This window comes from Bufo bufo, chromosome 4 (assembly GCF_905171765.1).
Source record: "Bufo bufo chromosome 4, aBufBuf1.1, whole genome shotgun sequence".
Taxonomy (NCBI): Eukaryota; Metazoa; Chordata; class Amphibia; order Anura; family Bufonidae; genus Bufo; species Bufo bufo.
In genome coordinates, this window is record NC_053392.1 from 472,966,044 (window position 1) to 472,989,646 (window position 23,603).

The 23,603-nt window shown below is 42.6% G+C and overlaps 1 protein-coding gene across 4 annotated transcripts in view; it reads left to right on the plus strand.

Annotated features, from left to right (window-relative positions):
* SYNE1 (spectrin repeat containing nuclear envelope protein 1) overlaps positions 1-23,603 on the plus strand; it is a 413,129-nt gene that overhangs the window by 12,928 nt on the left and 376,598 nt on the right. For all 4 annotated transcript variants that reach the window (XM_040429494.1, XM_040429495.1, XM_040429497.1 and 1 more), the window contains exon 3: positions 23,226-23,321. In XM_040429494.1, the coding sequence (XP_040285428.1) occupies positions 23,226-23,321 (96 nt within the window). The remainder of the gene's footprint in view (positions 1-23,225; positions 23,322-23,603) is intronic.

Genomic DNA, 23,603 nt, shown 5'->3' on the forward strand with positions numbered 1-23,603 from the left:
TTACCCTAAGGGCTCATGCACACGACCATGAATACCGGCGTCTGTGTTGCGCATTTTGCAGAACGGAACAGGCAGCCCATAATAGAACTGTCCTATCCTTGTCTGTAATTCGCAGACATACGGACACAGAACGCGCATAAAGTCATTTCCGTTTTTTTGCGTCCCCATTAAAGTGAAGGTTTCCGCATACTGGCTGCAAAAAATTAAATGGACATGGACAAAAAATAAGTTTGTGTTCATGAGCCCTTATAAATGGAGCCAATATATCAGACCTAGTTACAGGAGAAATCAGCAATAAAGAAAAATGGAATGTTACAATGCCCCCAAAGTCTTGTATGATCTTATGGGGATCACAACATATAAAAAAATAAAATAAAGAAATAGAAATTCCCATGTATCAATTTAACAGATCATTTTTGAGATAATATTCCATGGGATGGAAGCAATGTTTTTCATTGAAGTGACACCACGATGAGTGGGGACTTATCTTTGGGGCTATTAGAATTTGCATTAATATAAATTAATCCTTTCCTGACGCAGTGATCTTCAGTTTTCACGTTTTAGTTTTTCGCTCCCTGCCTTCTCAGAGCCATAGCTTTTTTTTTTTTTTTTCTATTCATATAGCTGTATTAGGGCTTTTTTTTGTGGAACAAGTTGTACTTTCTAATGCAGCCATTTAATATTACACACAATGTAGTGGGAAGCAGGGAAAAAGTTCCAAATGAGGTGGAATTGGGAAAAAAAACACAATTCCACCAAAGTTTTATGGAGTTTTTTTTTTACGGCGTTCACTATGCTGGAAAACGGGCTTGTGCTCTTCATTCTCCAGGTCAGTACAATTACGACAATACCACATTTGTATAGTTTTTCTTGCGTTTTAATACTGAAATAAAATAAAAACTTTTAAAAAAATAAATTTTTTCTTGCCATTGACGTATTTTGACCCTCATAACTTTTTTTTATAGTTATGTCTACAGAGATGTGTAAGGGCTAATTTATTTGCAGCACAATCTGTAATTTTTGGACCATTTTAGTCACTTTTTGATAACTTTTTATTCATTTTTTTTCATTACGCCATTCACTGTATGGAATAAGTTTCTTTATATTTTAATAGTACAGGCGTTTTCACACGTGATGATGCCCATGGGGTTATTTTTTTTATTGTTTATTTGTTTTGATTTTGGGGAAAGGGGGTGATTAGAATTTTTATATTTTTTTTTATATATTTTTCAAAATGTTTTTTATTTATTTTTTTACTTTTTGTTAGGTCCATAATTGGACCCCAACTTGCAATCATCAGGTTGCAATTTGTATAGAATAATGGAATGTGCCCATTATTCTATACATAAATCACTATATTACAGTTCAGTGCTGCCACCTGCTAGCTTTAACTGTAATATACAAATAATGAGCCTGGAAGCCTAGTTCAGACTCATTACTATGAATGAACGCCTTCCCCGCTCTCCGCTCTGAGGAGGCTTTCCTTCCCCTGAAGTGAGCGCCTCTGGGTTTTAGCCCTCTCAGATGCTGTGGTCACATTTTACCACGACATCTAAGGCTACTTTCACACTCTCGTTTGGTGCGGATCCGTCATGGATCTGCACAAACGCATCCATTCAGATAATTCAACCGCATGCATCCATTCAGAACGGATCCGTTTGTATTATCTTTAACATAGCCAAAACTGATCCGTCTTGAACACCATTGAAAGTCAATGGGGGACGGATCCGTTTTCTATTGTGCCATATTGTGTCAGTGAAAACGGATCCGTCCCCATTGACTTACATTGTGTGTCAGGACGGATCCGTTTGGCTCAGTTTCGTCAGACGGACACCAAAACGCTGCAAGCAGCGTTTTGGTGTCCGCCTCCAAATCGGAATGGAGCCAAAGTGATGCATTCTGAGCGGATCCTTATCCATTAAAGGCAAAACTGATCCATTTTGGACTGCTTGTGAGATCCCTGAATGGATCTCACAAACGGAAACTAAAACGCCAGTGTGAAAGTAGCCTAAGGAGTTAAATGTCCGCGGTCGGCATTACCACTGATTGCGGACATTAGCCACGAGTGTCTGCTGTATGAAACAGCAGGCACCTGACGGCTACGGCGCTCCCTCTGCTCTGCAGAGGGCGACATCTTTAGAGACCCAACATTCACAGTACATGTACAGCGGATGTCGGGAAGGGGTTAAACACACATAAAGGAGAATTGGGCTCCAGTACTAAAATGTAGGGTTAGCTACTTGACTCCATAATGGAAGCCCTTACTAGTATTTGCTTTATAAGACACTGCTATTTTTTGGGGGAAAAGGTGCGTCTCATAAAGTGAAGAATATGGTATGTTGTGTCATTGTAGATTCACAAGCAGTATGGGCAGTGATGAGCTGATGAATAGAGACCTAGTCACGAGGCAGCGCCGGCTGTAAATACGTCCCTTTCTGCGACATTACTATTGACCACTGCAGGGTGTCATTCCTAATTCACTCATGTGAGAGGAGTAGACGTGGCAGAACCTCATGTGAACAATTACCTAACTAAACAGCATTAGTCGGCTGAACGTTCGCCCCGCGTGTACTTCCCTTCCTCACTGATACTTGATGCTCCCCTTGCCGTGGCTGTTTGTTCAGTACAGTTCACACAGTCTTCCCCTGAGTTTGAAATGCTAATCTAGTCTTGAGGGGAGAATTAAATTATCAGGAACGATCTTTCCATCTTATGTAATTAACTTAAGTACGTTACAAATCAAAAGTGAATTACATTATTGAATAATATAATCAAATAATGGAAATATGGAAATAATGGATAAATGAAGTTAAGTATTTTTTATGGAAAATGGATACATTGTGAGTTATTATTTACAAGGCAGGGCTAGGTTATACAGTACTACCTGTGGGGTGTATATAGGCCAGGAAATTCTCCCGATCTGTGATCTGTACATCCCACCATAAGGCACATGCTGGGCCGGTAAATGTCAGCAGGCCTTTTTACTCTATAGGAATGCATAGTAAGCTGCTCTTTTCTGAACAAAATGACAAAGTTATTATAGTTTTTTTATTTTTTATTTTTTTAATAGGAGTCAATGAACCATGCATGCCACTGTACATGTAATAATACCACAAAAGAAGAGATGAGCTAACTTCCCAAAATTTGTTTTGGGTCCAATTCAGTTGGATCATCCATTAGATCCAATTTGCTCCAAATTGAAAGTGCCCCAGTTGCCCTGCAAAGTTGTGTCTGACACTGTGAGGTCTCCTAAGGCTGTATCCTACTCCTCTCTAGCAGTGTAACACAAAAGCAGCAACAGTAATGTCAAAGTGACAGTGACATCTATGGCTATGGAGCCGGTGGTAACAAACAGCCTGTTCAGTAACACACTGTGACATCCACAGTACCACCATAACAGTGACATCCACAGTGCCCCCATAACAGTGTAATCTACAGTGCCCCTATAACAGTAACATCCACAGTGCCCTCATAACAGTGTCACCTATAGCACCCCCATAACAGTGACATCCACATTTCCCCCAATAACAGTGTCATCTACAGTACCCTCACAACAATAACTGGGTAGCACAGTAGCTCAGTGGTTAGCATTGGTGCCTTGCAGGACTGGGGTCCTAGTTTTGAAACCGACCAATGACAACATCTGCATGGAGTTTGTATGTTCTCCCTGTGTTTGCGGTTTCCTCTCACACTCCAAAGACATACTGATAGGGAACTTAGATTGTGAGCCCCATTGGGGGCAGTGTGATGCTAATGTCTGTAAAGCGCTGCAAAATATAGTAGCGCTATATAAGTGCATAAAATAGATAATAAATAAAAATGTACAGTGATATCCACAGTGTTCCCATAACAGTGACATCCACAGTGCCCCCCATAACACTGTCATGTACAGTGCTCCCATAACAGTGACATCCACAGTTCCCCCATAACAGTGACATCCACAGTGCCCCCATAACAGTGACATCCACAGTGCCCCCATAACAGTGACATCCACAGTGCCCCCATAACAGTGACATCCACAGTGCCCCCATAACAGTGACATCCACAGTGCCCTCATAACAGTGATATCCACAATACTACCATAACAGTGCCATCCCCTGCCCCCCATAACAGTGATATCCACAGTGCCCCCCATAACAGTGATATCCACAGTGCCCCCATAACAGTGACATCCACAGTGCCCCCATAACAGTGACATCCACAGTGCCCCCATAACAGTGATATCCACAGTGCCGCCCATATCAATGACATGTACAGTGTCCCTATAGCAGTAATGAAAAATGTCTTGGTTATTATGGAACCCTGATGTAGAACTGTGTCCAGTCTGTCAGTGAGGCTAAGAATGACGGACCTGCAAGCTTCTACTGGCTAATATGGGTCATGAGATGGCGCTATATTTGCTATTTCCCAGAGAGCTGAAACATGGTCTGAAACCCTTCTAAGCACATGGTTTTATCCACATGCCTAATTTGGTGCAGATCGGTCCGTACATAAAGAACAGACAGACAGACATCATTTCATTTTTCTATATATTCTAAGATTTATATAGTGTTTGTCCAAAAAATCTTGTGGTAAAATTGTGGCATCTGTCACCCCTATAATGGTGTCCGTATAACGCTGTACAGTAGCCATTCATGACACGTTAAATGGATGTCATTAGCCATTCATCGTCCATAGACTATAACTGGTTAACGAATACGTCATGAAAACCTATTGGGAACTCATGACATACAATGGTGGTGCACGGTGTATACAGTATGCGGAACAGCTTACATTTATATGCTATCCCATACGTTGTTTGCAGTACGCTGGACCCTCCTTTTGCCTCCGTCTGACTAATGTTCCCCTATCTACATCGGAAGCTTTTGCAGGATAGACAATCACAATGTGAACACGGCCTTAGGAAAGGAGCAGCACTTCAGTGCGCTTTTCTATGTAGAGAGAACTGCTAAATGAGGATGTTGCTGGGACGTTTCATCTGATGTCACGTCCATGTTCCTGTCTGCGTGGAGAGGAAGCGCGGAGGCACTCTGTCAAAGCAAACATTGCAGCGGATGGACTCCATATTTCTTTGTCATCATTTAACATAATTCTGGCTCAGTCACTGGAAACTGTTATGACATCTCATCCTGAACCTTCACAGTTAGTGAAGCATTAGGCACTTAGCACGGTTTCGCACACCTCCATGACATGATAAATGCAGTCTCTGGCAGGAATGGAACCTTTTATTGTGTTTTAGCAGAAAAAAATCATCAGAAATATTTATTTCCAGGTGTTTATATATTGCCAAGTGTTCCGCACTGCGCTGTACAGAGGTTGTCATCTCTGACATCTGTCCCTGTTCACATTGGTGGTCACAATATCTTCCGGATCGCTCCCACGCAGCTTACCTGTCTTCCTGAGGGCAGAAGTATGCAACATTTTTAGTACATTCTTATAGTTCAATCAAAGTTTATTAACATATGAATACCAGCGCAATAACATGGCATATTTTCAGGTAAGTTATCAGCGACAACTGTGTTCAGAGTGCAAACTAACAGTGGAACGGGAAAAGACACCTCTCCATATAGTCCGCTCCATATAGTAGATCAATGTTGCTACATTCACACAAACATTGTGTTTTGTGGATCCGCAAATTTAGGATCTGCAAAACACGGATACCGGCTCATGTGCTTTCCACAATTTGCGGACCGCACATGCCGCGGCTATCATAGAAAATGCCTATTTTTGCCCGTTATTGTGGACAAGAATAGGACATGTTCTATTTTTTTTGCGGGGCCGCTGCACAGAGCAACAGATGCAGACAGTACACAGCAACGGTCGTGTGAATGTAGCCTTAATAAGAAGGTACAGTTATATCTTAGCACCACAGCCACTTCCTCACTCCTGCACCATGCCTGATGGCATATACTATACCTTTGGGTCAAGTATCTGTTAGGGCTCATGCACACAAACTTTTTTTCCGTTCATGTCCGTTCCGCTTAGTTTTTTTGCGGCACGTATGCAGAACCATTCACTTCAATGGGGCCACAAAAAAATGGAAATGATTCCGTGTCCGCATGGCTGTTCTGCAAAAAAATAGAACATGTCCTATTATAGTCCACATTACGGACAAGGATAGAACTGTTCCATTAGGGGCTGGCCCTTCTGTTCCGCAAAATGCGGAATGCACATGAACGGTATCCGTGTTTTGTGAATCCACAATTTGTGTGCATGAGCCCTTAGTTTGCTACAGATTTTTCACAACAGAAAGTCTGCAGGGGATAGAGTTTTTTTTTGCGGCGGCAACAATGGCGTAATCACAGCGGGTCTTTTGGTAAAACCCACAGCATAAATTGGCTAGCTACAGATTAAAAAGTACCCCACACCAAATTCTCAGCATTTGCACCACTTGTGGCCGTACCCTAATTTTGAACTCAGATCAACTGACATGAACTGTTTTCCTCGGAATTTGGCCAGAAGAGAAGCATCAATAGCTTTATACAGAACCCACAGACATGTCAGCCTGAAAGAAAAAAAATTGCACATGTTTAATTAAAGGTTTTAGAAAATGGGAGACTTCATTGGTTAAGTATTGAGAACAAGGAACTGCTTTATTAAACAAATTTGGGGGGGCAGGGCATGGCCTGACGCAACATGGTGTGAGTCGCATGTGTGAGCGCTCCTGCCGAACTCCGCTAAAATCAGCCTGATTACCTGCCAAACCCATTGTGGGCCGGCACAAGGGACGTGTCACTCAGCGGAGATCGGAGAATCATCCTCCAGGGAGCAGAAATATGCCCAGGAAGGCTAAATTGACGCCCAGGACGGAGCGGGAAGTTAATTTCGAACATGGCGCCGGTGAGGACGAGGGGGAGGATAAGCAAGACAGGAGGAGTCACGGCATAGCTGAGTGGCTCAGCAAATATGCCCGCACACAGAAGGGAAATAAAGAGTGCCACATGGAGAAAATGGCGCACGATCTCTCATCTGAGGAAGGAGAGAAGTCCACAGACGAGGAAAGACAAAAGGAGGAGATTCCAGCAAGGCTAACACCTAGTAAACAAAAAAGGGTGACTGGGGAACGACATAATTTCTTTTAAAAGGAGCCTACTTTAAAGGATGTTATGAAGGCGGTGGCACCACTTTTAAATCGCTGTCCCTGCAAGTGGGGGGCTTAAGGGAGGATCTGTCCTTGATAAGGAATGACCTACACAAAATTGCTGAAGTGGAAAGAAGGGTAGATATAACAGGGCCTCTCAAAATGGCGGCCAAGACAACAGCTCGAGATATAGATGCTTTGTTTGCCAAGACAGACGACTTGGAGAATAGGTCGCGGCGCAATAACATCAGAATTGTAGGTAACATAGTAACATAGTAACATAGTACATAAGGCCGAAAAAAGACATTTGTCCATCCAGTTCGGCCTGTCATCCTACAAGTTGATCCAGAGGAAGGCAAAAAAACCCTGTAAGGTAGAAGCCAATTTTCCTCACTTTAGGGGAATAAAAAATTCCTTCCCGACTCCAATCAGGCAATCAGAATAACTCCCTGGATCAACGACCCCTCTCTAGTAGCTATAGCCTGTAATATTATTACACTCCAGAAATACATCCAGGCCCCTCTTGAATTCCTTTATTGTACTCACCATCACCACCTCCTCAGGCAGAGAGTTCCATAGTCTCACTGCTCTTACCGTAAAGAACCCTTTTCTATGTTTGTGTGCAAACCTTCTTTCCTCCAAACGCAGAGGATGTCCCCTCGTCACAGTCACAGTCCTGGGGATAAATAGATGATGGGATAGATCTCTGTACTGCCCCCTGATATATTTATACATAGTAATTAGATCTCCCCTCAGTCGTCTTTTTTCTAACGTGAATAACCCTAATTTTGATAATCTTTCAGGGTACTGTAGTTGCCCCATTCCAGTTATTACTTTAGTTGCCCTCCTCTGGACCCTCTCCAGCTCTGCTATGTCTGCCTTGTTTACAGGAGCCCAGAACTGTACACAGTACTCCATGTGGGGTCTGACCAGTGATTTGTAAAGTAGTAGGAATATGTTCTCATCACGGGCATCTATGCCCCTTTTGATGCAACCCATTATCTTATTGGCCTTGGCAGCCGCTGCCTGACACTGTTTTTTGCAGCTTAGTTTGCTGTTTATTAAAATTCCTAGATCCTTTTCCATGTCAGTGTTACCGAGTGTTTTACCATTTAGTATGTATGGGTGACTTGCATTATTCCTTCCCATGTGCATAACTTTACATTTGTCAGTGTTAAACCTCATCTGCCACTTATCTGCCCAAGCCTCCAATCTATCCAGATCCCTCTGTAGTAGTATACTGTCCTCTTCAGTGTTAATTACTTTACACAGTTTAGTGTCATCTGCGAAAATTGATATTTTACTATGCAAGCCTTCTACAAGATCATTAATAAATATATTGAAGAGAATAGGGCCTAATACTGACCCCTGAGGTACTCCACTAGTGACAGTGACCCAATCTGAGTATGTACCGTTAATAACCACCCTCTGTTTTCTATCATTGAGCCAGTTACTTACCCACTTACAGACGTTTTCTCCGAGTCCGAGCATTCTCATTTTATATACTAACCTTTTATGAGGTACAGTGTCAAATGCTTTGGAGAAGTCCAGATACACGACATCCATTGATTCGCCGCTGTCAAGTCTAGTACTTACCTCCTCATAGAAACTGATTAAATTAGTTTGACATGACCGATCCCTCACGAAGCCATGCTGATATGGCGTTATTTGCTTATTTCCGTTAAGATGCTCTAACATAGCATCTCTCAGAAAACCTTCAAACAGTTTACCCACAACAGATGTTAAACTTACTGGCCTATAGTTTCCAGGCTCTGTTTTTGGACCCTTTTTGAATATTGGCACCACATTTGCCATGCGCCAATCCTGTGGGACATTCCCTGTCAGTACAGAGTCCGCAAATATCAGAAATAAGGGTCTGGCTATGACATTACTTAATTCCCTTAGGATACGGGGGTGTATGCCATCCGGTCCTGGCGATTTGTCTATTTTGATTTTTTTAAGTCGCTGTTGTACTTCTTCCTGGGTCAGACAGGACACTTTTAATGGAAGGTGGAAGGTGTGAATGCCACTGACTATATGGAGAAATGGATATCTCAAAAGTTTCAAGACAAGGGACTATCACCCCTATATGCTGTGGAAAGGGCACACAGAGTCCCCACCAGACCGCTTCCCCCTGGGAGACCACCACGTCCGATTTTAGCTAAAATACTATATTATAAGGACAGGGACACCATACTAAGACGAGCACGAGACCATCCGGATCTATCCATTAATGGTATCCAGATATCATTCTTTCCGGATTATTCCACTGAAGTCCAGAAAAAAAGGGCTTGTTTTATGGACATTAAACAGAGATTGCGACTCCTTCAAATACTGTTATTCCCAACGAAATTTAGAGTAGCAGCTATGGGAAATACACCGTTTTTTGAAGATCTGGAAGGCGCACGGAATTGGTTGGATCTGCATGAGAATCAGCTGAAGACGAAGGACGTCGGCACAAGAAGTATACCAGACCGGGAGGAACAGTTGTTCTGACACTCTATTATGTTTTTCTCCCTGACGGGGTGTTTGAGTTGTTATATTTCCTTCTTCTCCCCATTCCCTATTTAGTTCCTCATGTTATAGTTGGGAGGGGAGGAGCGTATCGCCACCGGCAGTACAGACCCAAAAGGGACTTAATTCTATGTTGGAGAGGTACCTACAGCAGACTTGGCGCAGGAGCGTGAGTAGCATGTGGACTTTACCAGGAGACTCTAGTCCGTGCATTTGAAAGCACAGGAGTGTGGTTATGCCCATGTTGGGTAATCTATAAGGCCTATTACAGGGCACATTGTTTGAAATGTTCTAATTGGGGACAAACAAAGGTGGTGGTGGTGGTGGTGGTGGTGGGGGGGGGGATTACTCCAGCATTGGTAAGATCTCAAGGATCGAGCAAAGATGTATAGATTATATGATATTCATGGGTAATGACGTGGAATTACTAGATGATATTCAGAAATGACTCATATGACTAAGATAATTAGCTGTATTCACATACTTGACGAGATTTCACCCTGCCATATACTGCCTACAAGAGTCCCATTTGACCAAACATTCTGTAGGGAAGTCATGGGTCGGCCATTCGGTGCATACGGTGTTCTCCTCCCATTCCAGAGGGGTAAGCATTTTAATACACAGGAACATTTGCTTTGAAGGTGTTAGTGAACATGTTGACTCTGAAGGGAGATTTATATGTTTATACTGTATTCTAGATAGTGTGCGAATGATTTTGGTGGTGGTTTATGTTCCCCCTCCGTTCTCGGTGGTTCCTATAAGATTAATAATGGAGTTTTTGGCCTCCTATGCAGGGATTCCTTGGATTCTGGTAGGGGATTTTAATAATGTACCTGACGAGAACAAGGATAGATGTAGGGTTGCTGGCCCGGGAAGGCGGGCAGGCCCCCCCTCTCTACATAACATAATGACAGAAGTGGGGCTGTTGGATGTCTGGAGGTTACAGCACCCGGCAGCACATCGACATGGCCCTAGCTAATAACTGTATGTACCCATTAGTACAATCTTCCGAATAATTACCTAGATCCATATCAGATCATTCTCCCCTGAAGATTAAAATATCCCTGTCTGCAGACACTAGGCCGGGAGTCAGGATGTGGAGATGCAACGCTTTTTGGTTGCAGGTCTTGGGTGATATGAAAGATGTTGAGGCTGCATGAGGGAGTATTTTCTTTTTAATGCAGGGACAGCATCTAGGCATGTGATATGGGACGCCATGAAAAGCTTCCTGAGAGGGATATTAATCCAGTCTATTTGTAGGCATAAATCAAAATCGAGGGAGGCGGATACGTATGCACGAGAAGGTTAAAGAGGCAGAGTCAGCATTTGTGCTAGCTCCTTCAGTGCTGTCTAGTATACAGTTAAAAGAAGCGCAGGAAAATCTGAGATACCACCTGCTTCAAGTGACAGACAGAAAGAGATAATTTTTTAAGCAGCGTCTCTTTGAAGAAGGGGAAAGAGTAGGGCATTTATTATTTATCAATCATTTAAAAAGCGCAGCATGGATCGACATGTATCACAGAGTTAGTGGATTCTCAAGGACAAAGGGGGACAGGTGCTGTGGAAATACTAGATACTCTGGAGGGCTTCTACACCTCCTTATATACATCTAAGATTTCATGCTCAGAAGATCAGATAGTGGACTTCTTGGAAGGGATTGACTTTCCCAAACTAACTTCAGAAGCAAGAGCATCGTTAGAAGGCCCGCTAAGCTTAGACGAACTTGACGAAGCTCTGAAAAGCATGGCCAATGATAAAGCTCCAGGCACAGATGGACTCCCTGTGGAGATATATAAAAGGTTCCAAGGGGTGTTGCTCTCAGAGTTGCTGAAGGTCTTTCAATATTCTCTAGAGGTGGGCACTCTTCCTGCATCAATGCAGGAAGTACTTATAGTGGTATTACCGAAACCTGTTAAAGACCCCAGGCTACCAGACTCGTATAGGCCTATTTAATTGCTCATGGTTGATGTTAGGATATTGGCCAAGGTCTTAGCGATCAGATTGTCTAAAGCATGCATGCTCAACCTGCGGCCCTCCAGCTGTTGTAAAACGACAACTCCCACAATGCCCTGCTGTAGGCTGATAGCTGTAGGCAGTTTGGGCATGCTGTAAGTTGTAGTTTTGCAACAGCTGGAGGGCCGCAGGTTGAGCATGCCTGGTCTAAAGTGATATCAACCATAATACATCCAGACCAGACTGGCTTTATGCCCCAAAAATCTACTTCCATTAAAGGGGTTATCCGAGTTATATAAATGTATGCTAAGAGCTATTATATTACTATATTAAACACTTTTCTAAATCACTTACTTTATTGATTTTGCGCTGTTTCGCACAGCCGATTTGGGTCATGTGACCCCCGACGTCATCAACCCTGTTCAGGCGCTAACGTCTCGTTTACAAGCTTCTCCCTGCTTGAGGGAGTGGCCCGGCTCTGTAAATGAGACGTCAGAGCCTTTGGTGCCCGCCCCTCTCTCGCTCACTTCACACAGCCTCGGCGATTGTAAGTAATCGCGCATGCGCGATCCTTACCAGAGCCGTGGTGATAGATTGATTCGGCAGCAGGGTAGGTGTCTGGCTCTTTCCCTCACTTCCATGGGCCAGTTTATCCGTTTCCCTCCCGCGTCTGGGGATCGTTATTAGAGCCTTGGCCCCCTTAACAAGTCCACATTACACTCCTAATACCACCCCCAGGACACAAAAAGTAAATAATTGTCCATCATATACGGTAGATATAGTTATAGCTATATCTAAGCTATATCTGCATCTAAGATATATCTGTATCGAAGCTATATCTGTATCTAAGCTATATCCGTATTGAAACTATATCTGTATCTAAGTTTGAACTGTATCCAAGATATATATGTATCTAAGTTATATATATAACTAAGCTATATCTATATAATATAGATATAGCTTAGATACAGATAGCTTAGATACAGATATAGCTCAGATACATATATAGCTTAGATACATATACAGGGAGTGCAGAATTATTAGGCAAGTTGTATTTTTGAGGATTAATTTTATTATTGAACAACAACCATGTTCTCAATGAATCCAAAAAACTCATTAATATCAAAGCTGAATATTTTTGGAAGTAGTTTTTAGTTTGTTTTTAGTATTAGCTATTTTAGGGGGATATCTGTGTGTGCAGGGGACTATTACTGTGCATAATTATTAGGCAACTTAACAAAAAACAAATATATACCCATTTCAATTATTTATTTTTACCAGTGAAACCAATATAACATCTCAACATTCACAAATATACATTTCTGACATTCAAAAACAAAACAAAAACAAATCAGTGACCAATATAGCCACCTTTCTTTGCAAGGACACTCAAAAGCCTGCCATCCATGGATTCTGTCAGTGTTTTGATCTGTTCACCATCAACATTGCGTGCAGCAGCAACCACAGCCTCCCAGACACTGTTCAGAGAGGTGTACTGTTTTCCCTCCTTGTAAATATCACATTTGATGATGGACCACAGGTTCTCAATGGGGTTCAGATCAGGTGAACAAGGAGGCCATGTCATTAGATTTTCTTCTTTTATACCCTTTCTTGCCAGCCACGCTGTGGAGTACTTGGACGCGTGTAATGGAGCATTGTCCTGCATGAAAATCATGTTTTTCTTGAAGGATGCAGACTTCTTCCTGTACCACTGCTTGAAAAAGGTGTCTTCCAGAAACTGGCAGTAGGACTGGGAGTTGAGCTTGACTCCATCCTCAACCCGAAAAGGCCCCACAAGCTCATCTTTGATGATACCAGCCCAAACCAGTACTCCACCTCCACCTTGCTGGCGTCTGAGTCGGACTGGAGCTCTCTGCCCTTTACCAATCCAGCCACGGGCCCATCCATCTGGCCCATCAAGACTCACTCTCATTTCATCAGTCCATAAAACCTTAGAAAAATCAGTCTTGAGATATTTCTTGGCCCAGTCTTGACGTTTCAGCTTGTGTGTCTTGTTCAGTGGTGGTCGTCTTTCAGCCTTTCTTACCTTGGCCATGTCTCTGAGTATTGCACACCTTGTGCTTTTGGGCACTCCAGTGATGTTGCAGCTCTGAAATATGGCCAAACTGGTGGCAAGTGGCATCTTGGCAGCTGCACGCTTGACTTTTCTCAGTTCATGGGCAGTTATTTTGCGCCTTGGTTTTTCCACACGCTTCTTGCGACCCTGTTGACTATTTTGAATGAAACGCTTGATTGTTCGATGATCACGCTTCAGAAGCTTTGCAATTTTAAGAGTGCTGCATCCCTCTGCAAGATATCTCACTATTTTTGACTTTTCTGAGCCTGTCAAGTCCTTCTTTTGACCCATTTTGCCAAAGGAAAGGAAGTTTCCTAATAATTATGCACACCTGATATAGGGTGTTGATGTCATTAGACCACACCCCTTCTCATTACAGAGATGCACATCACCTAATATGCTTAATTGGTAGTAGGCTTTCGAGCCTATACAGCTTGGAGTAAGACAACATGCATAAAGAGGATGATGTGGTCAAAATACTAATTTGCCTAATAATTCTGCACGCAGTGTATAGCTTTGATAGAGATATAGCTACAATACAGATATAGCTTAGATACATATATAGCTTAGATACAGCTATATGTCTATCTTATAGATATAATTATAGCTACTGTATATCTAAGTTATAGCTGTATCTAAGCTTGTAAATCAACACACTAGACACGTTTCGGAAACAAGTTCCTTCCTCAGTAGACAATCATAGAATGCTCTATGATTGTCTACTGAGGAAGGAACTTGTTTCCGAAACGCGTCTAGTGTGTATAGAGACCAAGGCTACTGGTGCGGTTTTTTACAAAATACGCAAGAAGAGGACTTTCTTCAATTTTCAACCTTTTCAACTTCCATAAGCATCTGAAGACGTCCCATACCGCTTGAAAGGTTTTTGCATTCACCAACTACTTATAAAGTGGACTAAACCTGTGTTGCTACATTCAACATTACCGCAAATTTAAATCTTGTTGCATCCACTACCGCTGGCCTGACAGGCTCAGGCAACCACCAGCTCAGCTCAGCTTAACCAGCTTCCGTGTGCTTGACGGCTTCAGGCGCCTACGTCATTAACCAGCGATCAACTACCTGGCTGGACACGTGGGACGCTGAGAGAGCGAGACGCTGAGCAAGCGGGTCTGAGGTCTTGCTTTGCAAGTAAAAAGTAAAAAGTAAGTGGAATATTGCCAAATAAGTGCGGTCACGATCTGTTACAGGACACTTGAATAGAGAACCTTTCTTGTGAGAATTATAGCAAGGACGTACTGGAATCTTTGTTGCAACTTCGTTTCAACTATCCTGCAAATTGATATTTATGTCCTGGACATTCAAGCAGTTTAATTGAATATCTCTTGCAGCCTCACTCTAGCCATTTGGTCCTATGCTTAGGAGTACTCCAGCTATTTAGGTTTGTGCGTGAGCTCCGCACATATTCACCTATCTTTATACATTTATTCATGTATGTATGCTGATATGATGGCACAAAGTTAGTTTGTTTCTTTGACTTAGTGTATTAATAAAAATTTTATGCAAAAATACTGTGAGCCAGCCTATATTATTATTGATTTATTCCCTTTTTCAGCTGGTAACTGAAAGGCTGAGCTCCAGTAGCTTGCTGGTTGAGCCTTTTCTAAATATTTGATAGTGTATCTAAGCTTGAACTGTATCTAAGCTATATCTGTATCTAAGCTATATCTGTACCTAAGCTATATCTGTATCTAAGCTATATCTGTATCTAAGCTATATCTGTATCTAAGCTATATCCGTATCTAAGCTATATCTGAATCTAAGCTTGAACTGTATCTAAAATATATATGTATCTAAGTTATATATATAAATAAGCTATGCAATATATATATAGCTTAGATACAGATATAGCTTAGATACATATATTGCTTAGATAAAGAAATAACTTAGTTACAGATATAGCTTAGATGCAGATATAGCTTAGGCTATTTTCAAACTTGCGGCAGTCTGACCCGGCGGGCAGTTCCGTTGTCGGAACTGCCTGCCGGATCTGCCGATCTGCATGTGACTGAAAGCATTTGTGAGATGCATCCGGATGCGGATCCGTCTCACAAATACATTGCAAGAACGGATCCGTCTCTCCGGTTGTCATGCTGACAGACTGATCCGTCTTGTATCTTTTTTCACATTTTTACCGGTCTGCGCATTCCGGTATTTTGAATGCCGGATCCGGCACTAATACATTCCTATGGAGAAAAATACGCCGGAGATAAAACCGTAGCATGCTACAGTTTTATCTTTTGCCTGATCAGTCAAAATGACTGAACTGATGCATCCTGAACGGATTACTCTCCATTCAGAATGCATGGGGATATGCCTGATCAGTTCTTTTCCGGTATAGAGCCCCTGTGACGGAACTCTATGCCGGAAAAGAAAAACGATAGTGTGAAAGTACCCTTAGATACAGATATAGCTTAGATAGAGAAATAGCTTAGATACAGATATAGCTTAGATAGAGAAATAGCTTAGATACAGATATAGCTTAGATAAAGATATAGCTTAGATAAAGATAAAGCTTAGATACAAATATAGCTTAGATACAGATATTGCTTAGATACAGATATAGCTTAGATAAAGATATAGCTTAGATAAAGATAAAGCTTAGATACAGATATTGCTTAGATACAGATATTGCTTAGATACAGATATAGCTTAGATAAAGATAAAGCTTAGATACAGATATTGGTTAGAAACAGATATAGCTTGGATACATATATAGATTAGATGCAGATAATTAAAAAATGTTTTAATAAAAATGGCAGGAAGATCTGTCTGTGTGAGCTAGGAGATGATCATGTGACAGTTTTTTAATGCAAAGTTAGGATGTGCAGGGTGAGGGGAAGGTCAGGTTGTTCACGCCCACAAATATTCATAAGGGAGAGCTCAGGCATTGTTGTTATACGCCCCCTCAGCATGTACTTCAGCATGTAAGCACAGCAATAACAGAACCATGTAAAGGTGTAAGTATGGGGTTTTTCTCTTAAGAAATCAAGCTTAACCAATGTATATTTAAGTCCTGATGAGTTTTATGAGGTTTTATATTTTTTCCCCATAACTCGGATAACCCCTTTAACATACGCAGGGTTTTTACCAGTCTGTAGATTGGGGCAGATAATAGAGGTGATAGAGCAGTGTTAGCACTTGACGCAGCAAAGGCCTTCGATAGTGTGGAGTGGAGGTATTTATGGTGTACACTACGCAAAATGGGCTTCGGACAATGTTTTATCAAGTGGGTGCAGGTACTCTACTCAGACCCAAGAGCTTGTATTAGAGCCAATGGAGGGGTATCCTCAATATTTAGGTTAGCTAGAGGGACCCAGCAGGGATGTCCACTGTCCCCTTTTTTATTCGCAATAGCGATTAAACCACTAGCAGCAGCACTGCGTTGCTCCCCAACAATAAAGGGCTTTCATTATGGCCCTATACACAACAAAGTAGCTACTGTATGTATGCGGATGACACCTTGCTGTTCCTGGGGGACACGTCGGCGTCTCTGTCGGAAGTTATGTCTCTGATTGGCCGTTTTGGGAAATTGTCAGGTCTGAATATAAACTGGCATAAATAAGCATTGATGTTTCTGGATGGGCAGACTTCCTCGGCGACTGCTATAGAGAACAACATACCATGTGTAAACAGCATTAAATATTTGGGGATTAATATCTCACCCAGTCTGTTAGACTTTGAGGAGCTTAATTTAACGCCAATACTCTAAATTTCGACGAAAGACTATGGCATGTTGCAAGTTGTTTTTGTCAGTGGTGCGGAAAATCAATCTCTTAAAGATGATACTGATGCCTCAACTAATATGTATTACATAATGCTCCGATATGGATACCAATAGATAGGTTCCAGAAAATCAACTCTATTTTTAGGGAACTGGTGTGGCGGCGGGGTCATCCTAGAATTAAGCTGGAAACATTACAGTTTGCGAAATCGGCTGGGGGATTGGCACTACCTAACCCGTGGATATATTATCTGGCGGCACAATGTCAGCACTTCAGGGGTTGGATAGATCCAGACATAAGTGACATGATGGGTCGGATACTGCGACAAAAGCTAGGAGGGAAAGAACTCGTGGTTGCTGGAGGGGTCGGGAGTGCCACTAGTGGATGAACGGACTCCGCTAATACGACTCATAAGGAAAGTATGGGAAAAGGTCAAACAAATGAGAGGTATCACGGGCACTACAGAGTATACTCCCTTGGCACATTTATGGCACAATCTTATGCTTCCTGAATTTTTACCCCTGAAAGGGGTTCCAAAGTTGGCAAAACAAAGGAGTGACTAGAATAGGTAATTTATTAAACAAGGGGGTAGTTAGAACATTTACAAACATACAGGAGTTCAACAATATACCAAGAGAGAACTTCTAGCAATATTTGCAAATAAGACACGCATATACCTCTATGTCTAAAACTGGTAGTGTTGTGAGCTCTAGAGATGCCACTCTTCACTTAATAATCTCGGGAGGGGACTGTCACGGCCATGGCTATGACCGTGACTCCTGAACCGCATGCGGTTGTCAGCGGTTTTCATTGGTGTTCAATCACAGGTGAGGGCTGTGGTATTGGCCTCACCTGTGGTTGCCGCTGGCAACAGTATGTATGTGGCAGCGTAGCAGGCTGAGCTGTGCCATGCAGCTCGCTACGCTGCGCATGCGGTTATGTGTGTGATGTGTGGATGTGTGCACTGTGTTTTATGTTATTGTGTGCACGTTCCCTTTAAGTGGTGTTTTCCCTTCCCTGGTGTTGGAAGGGTTAATCCCCTTCCTAGTGTGTGTGATCACTGGGTGTGTCCGACTGTGGGGTGTGGCTTCTTGGCCTATAAAGCCTCACTGCTTTTGCAGGCCTTCAGGTTGCTTCAGCCATGCTTAGCTGAGAGCAGCCTCATGTATTTATTACCTGCCAGTAAGAGCCACCCCTGTGGTCATAAACCTTAATGTCATAACCATATTGTGCTTAAGTTATTTCCAGTTATGTGTGATGTCTGTGTGATGTTTTATATGTCTCCCTTTGTGCAGCTATGGATCTGGGTCCCTGTGTGGGGATGCGTTTATGATCTGCACCCTGCTAACACAGGGATCCAGTCAGCAAGGCTGTGGCAGGTAGGTGGAACTCTAGTTCACCTGCCATATCCATAGAGCTGTTTATGTCTCCCCTTTTCCTGCAGCTTGGCCGTTGAGACTCCTGCTCCTCCGTGTCTAGGAGGAGTGGGCTTGTCTTACTTAGCTCCTAGGTGAGGGTCATCTTGAGGGCCAGCAGGGACTTTTAGGTTCCGGAGCATGGGCCCTCCTACCATCAAGGTTGGCCCATGTAACTAGGAGCTAGGGTCAGGTTAGGGATGCCTTAGGAGGTGACCTGCTCCCTAATCCTGTCTACATGGCCAAGCAACCGAAACATCACCGGGCTCCACACGGCTGAGGATTTCCCCCATCCTCAGCCGTGACAGTATGACCACAGGGGTGGCTCTTACTGGCAGGTAATAAATACATGAGGCTGCTCTCAGCTAAGCATGGCTGAAGCAACCTGAAGGCCTGCAAAAGCAGTGAGGCTTTATAGGCCAAGAAGCCACACCCCACAGTCGGACACACCCAGTGATCACACACACTAGGAAGGGGATTAACCCTTCCAACACCAGGGAAGGGAAAACACCACTTAAAGGGAACGTGCACACAATAACATAAAACACAGTGCACACATCCACACATCACACACATAACCGCATGCGCAGCGTAGCGAGCTGCATGGCACAGCTCAGCCTGCTACGCTGCCACATACATACTGTTGCCAGCGGCAACCACAGGTGAGGCCAATACCACAGCCCTCACCTGTGATTGAACACCAATGAAAACCGCTGACAACCGCATGCGGTTCAGGAGTCACGGTCATAGCCATGGCCGTGACAGGGACAAAAAAGGAATAATATCTACAATATACCAAATGCTCCTAGATAAGTTTCTGGAATCTTACCCACTATCCAGAATGAAAGCATGGGAGAGAGATGTAGGGGAGATAACTAAGGAACAATGGGAAGACATCTTGGAGGCAGTACCGAAACCGTCCTTAAATGCACATGGGAAACCATCACCGTTGTATATCATGCACAGGGTCTACAAAACTCTGGTGTTTTTACATCGCATAGGCATCAAAGCAGATGCAAAATGCCCAAGATGCCAGACAGAACCATTAGATTTACTACACATGCTGTGGCATTGCTCAAGACTGGATGAGTTTTGGACGAGGGTCTTGGATCTAATTCAGAGAGTCTTCTCAATACGAGTTCCTCGTGAGCCTAAAGTATGCATTTTGGGATACATGGCTGAGGTTGGAATAGACGAGGGGGATAGGATTGCAATAGGGAGGCTTTTATACGTAGCCAGGAAACTTATAGCACTACATTAGATTGAGGCGTGTCCCCCAGGGGTGGAGGAATTTCGAAGCAAGGTTAATACTATGCTGATGTATGAGAAAGCAATATTCTTGAAAAGGGGCTGTCCTTATAAGTTCGATAAGCTATGGAGTCTTTGGATGGGAAATGCTGGTCTTATCAGTTAATTATCAACCGGTCTACCAATGCTGGAGTGTGGGAGGGGAGGGGAGGTGGGCCATGGGGAAGGGGGGTATAACTACAGAAAGGGCGGGAGTCATGGGGGGTTGGAATAATAATCATAATTACATATGTAATTGCTCATAGGACTTGTAGTGGAAGTTCTGTTATGATTGTATTGTTAACATAAGAAGACACTACTGGTTATACCAACTGTATTTTATTGAGCGATAAATTACAATAAAAATGATCTGATTAAAAATAAAAAAAGGATTCTGTGGGATTAAGATTTTGGTGTGAAGGGAAACAGGTTTAGTTGCCCATAGCAAAGCTCCAAAGGAAAAATGAAAGGTGGAATCTGATTGGTTGCTATGGGCAACACAGCCGGTTCTACTTTACACCAGTCTTGATAAATCCCCCATTTGTGTTCATTGCATACAGAACTAAATATAAAAAAAATATAAAAATAACATCTTGACCCTGGGGCTTTATGCTAGCACTGCCTGATGCTATGCTTAGTTTAATAAGCAAAAACAAGGTGACGGACTCCCTTTAAGCCTTTCAGTTTCCCTCCCAAGACTAGTCTTGTCCAAATAACAAGACTACATTCACACGACGGTGAAAAACGGACGTGTGACTGATGTTTTTTTAATGGGCATCACAAAGTCCATTTTTAAAAACAATAGTAGTCTATGGGGTTATTAACTTGGCTTGACGTGTTCTATCCTGTCCGTTTTCACTGACCGACAGCTCCTATACAATCGAACGGACCGCTTTTAATGTACGGTATGTTTCTGAGAAAGAAATCAGTGGGGAAAAAAGTCAGTTAAAAACTGACAATTTATCAGTTTTTAACAGATGTTTTTTTCTTTTTCTTTTTTTTGAATCAGATAATTTTTATTGAAATAAAAGCAAAAAGCAAAAACAAATGTTTTCATTAAATTCAATAACAAAACCCCCCATAACACAAACATTGAATGAGATGAGCAGCAAGTATAACATATCATCCAGATACATTAAAATATGTGCAATACAAAGATTACAATAGTGAACTCAACAACGGAGACAATAGAGACATTGGCAGAACAGATGGTTTTTTCACTGTCATGTGAATGTTGTCTTAGTCAAAGGGTGGAAACCCGGCACTGCTCATCACCTGCCAGCATCTTGCTTTGGGGTTCTTTTTAAGCTGCTGGGACAGGGAGTCTGGTCAGGGTTGAGGGAAAGCTGAGGGTACCAAAGTACAGAGATCTTGTTAGGTGAAAACCTGGTCTAGAGCATTCTGGACCTCAAACTGAGCCAAAGATTCACCTTCCTACAAGACAGCGACTCTAAGCACAGAGGAGTGGCTTATGGACAACTCTGAATGTCCTTGAGTGGCCCAGCCAGAGCCCTGACTTGAACCCAATCTCTGGAGAGGCCTGAAAATCTACTGATGGTCCATAATTAACCTGACAGAGCTTGAGAGGATCTGCAGAGAAGAATGGCAGAATGTCTCCACTCCAGGTGTGCAAACCTTGTGGCATCATACCCAAGAAGACTGGAGGATGTAATCACTGCCAAAGGGGCTTCAACTAAGTCCTGAGTAAAGGTTCTGAATACTTATGTCAATGCAAGATTTTAGTTTTTCCTTTTCAATAAATCAGCATAGATTTGGAACATTCTGTTTGAACCTTGTCATTATGGTTTGTTGAGTGCAGATTGATGTGGAAAAATGTGAATGTATTTTTCTTTTAGGACAAGGACACAACTTTCCGAATGCACTGTAATTTCGAGGAAAAGTATGCGTTATATAACATTTATTGTTTAGTTCCTTCCCACCTCATAACTTAACAGCCAATATCTAGATTGTATGACCAGGTTTACCTCATAGCTGGGAGCTGTTTGAAGCTGTAATGGATGGCAGGAGCTGGAACAGTTAGGCCCCTTTCACACGGGCGAGATTTCCGCGCGGGTGCAATGCGTGAGGTGAACGCATTGCACCCGCACTGAATACCGACCCATTCATTTCTATGGGGCTGTGCACATGAGCAGTGATTTTTACGCATCACTTGTGCGTTGCGTGAAAATCGCAGCATGCTCCTCTTTGTGCGTTTTTCACGTAACGCAGGCCCCATAGAAATGAATGGGGTTGTGTGAAAATCGCAAGCAAGTGCGGATGCAGTGCGATTTTCACGCACGGTTGCTAGGTGACGATCGGGATGGGGACCCGATCATTATTATTTTCCCTTATAACATGGTTATAAGGGAAAATAATAGCATTCTGAATACAGACTGCATAGTAAAATAGGGCTGGAGGGGTTAAAAAAAAAAAAAATTTTTTTTAACTCACCTTAATCCACTTGTTCGCGCAGCCGGCATCTCTTCTGTCTTCTTTTGTGAAGAATAGAACCTTTGATGACGTCACTACGTTCATCACATGGTCCGTCACATGATCCATCACCATAGTGATGGATCATGTGACGGACCATGTGATGAGCGTAGTGACGTCATCAAAGGTCCTATTCCTCACAGAACAAGACAGAAGAGATGCCGGCTGCGCGAACAAGTGGATTAAGGTGAGTTAAATTATTATTATTATTTTTTTAACCCCTCCAGCCCTATTGTACTATGCATTCTGTATTCAGAATGCTATTATTTTCCCTTATAACCATGTTATAAGGGGAAATAATACAATCTACACTACAACTAACCCAAACCTGAACTTCTGTGAAGAAGTTCGGGTCTGGGTACCACAGTCAGTTTTTTTTTCACGCGCGTGCAAATTGCATTGCACCCGCGCGATAAAAACTGAACATCGGAACGCAATCGCAGTCAAAACTGACTGCAATTGCGTTCCTACTCGCGCGGGTTTGCCGCAATGCACCGGGACGCATCCGGACCTAATGCGGACACGCTCGTCTGCAAGGGGCCTTACTTCCACCACACCACTAATAATCACCTATATACTGCACACATAGTTTGGCGTGTATTCTTACTGAGAGATGTATATCTTTTGCCCTGCAAACACCTGAGTCCATGTTCTTGTTTTTCTTACAGCGTAACCCTCCACTAATCATAAATGATCTTTTTGAAGATATAAAAGATGGGAAGAATCTGCTTGCGTTATTAGAAGTTTTATCCGGACAGAAACTGGTAGGTGAATTGCATTACTGTGTGGAGATTGAAAGTGGCATAATCAAATCTATAGTACAGTGATCCCTCAGGGTACAATGTTTTCAACTTATAATGGTCTTTTCTGGGCCATCGTAAGTTGTAACTAGACTCAACATACAATGCTTCAGATTCGACCCATCAACATGGCGCTTCCTCTGGTAAAACACCTGTAGTGGGTGTCAGGTAGCTCCTCTCTACAGTACAGTGCTGTACTATAGTACATATCCTGTGTAGATAATGATTTACAGCTTCCAGCACCTA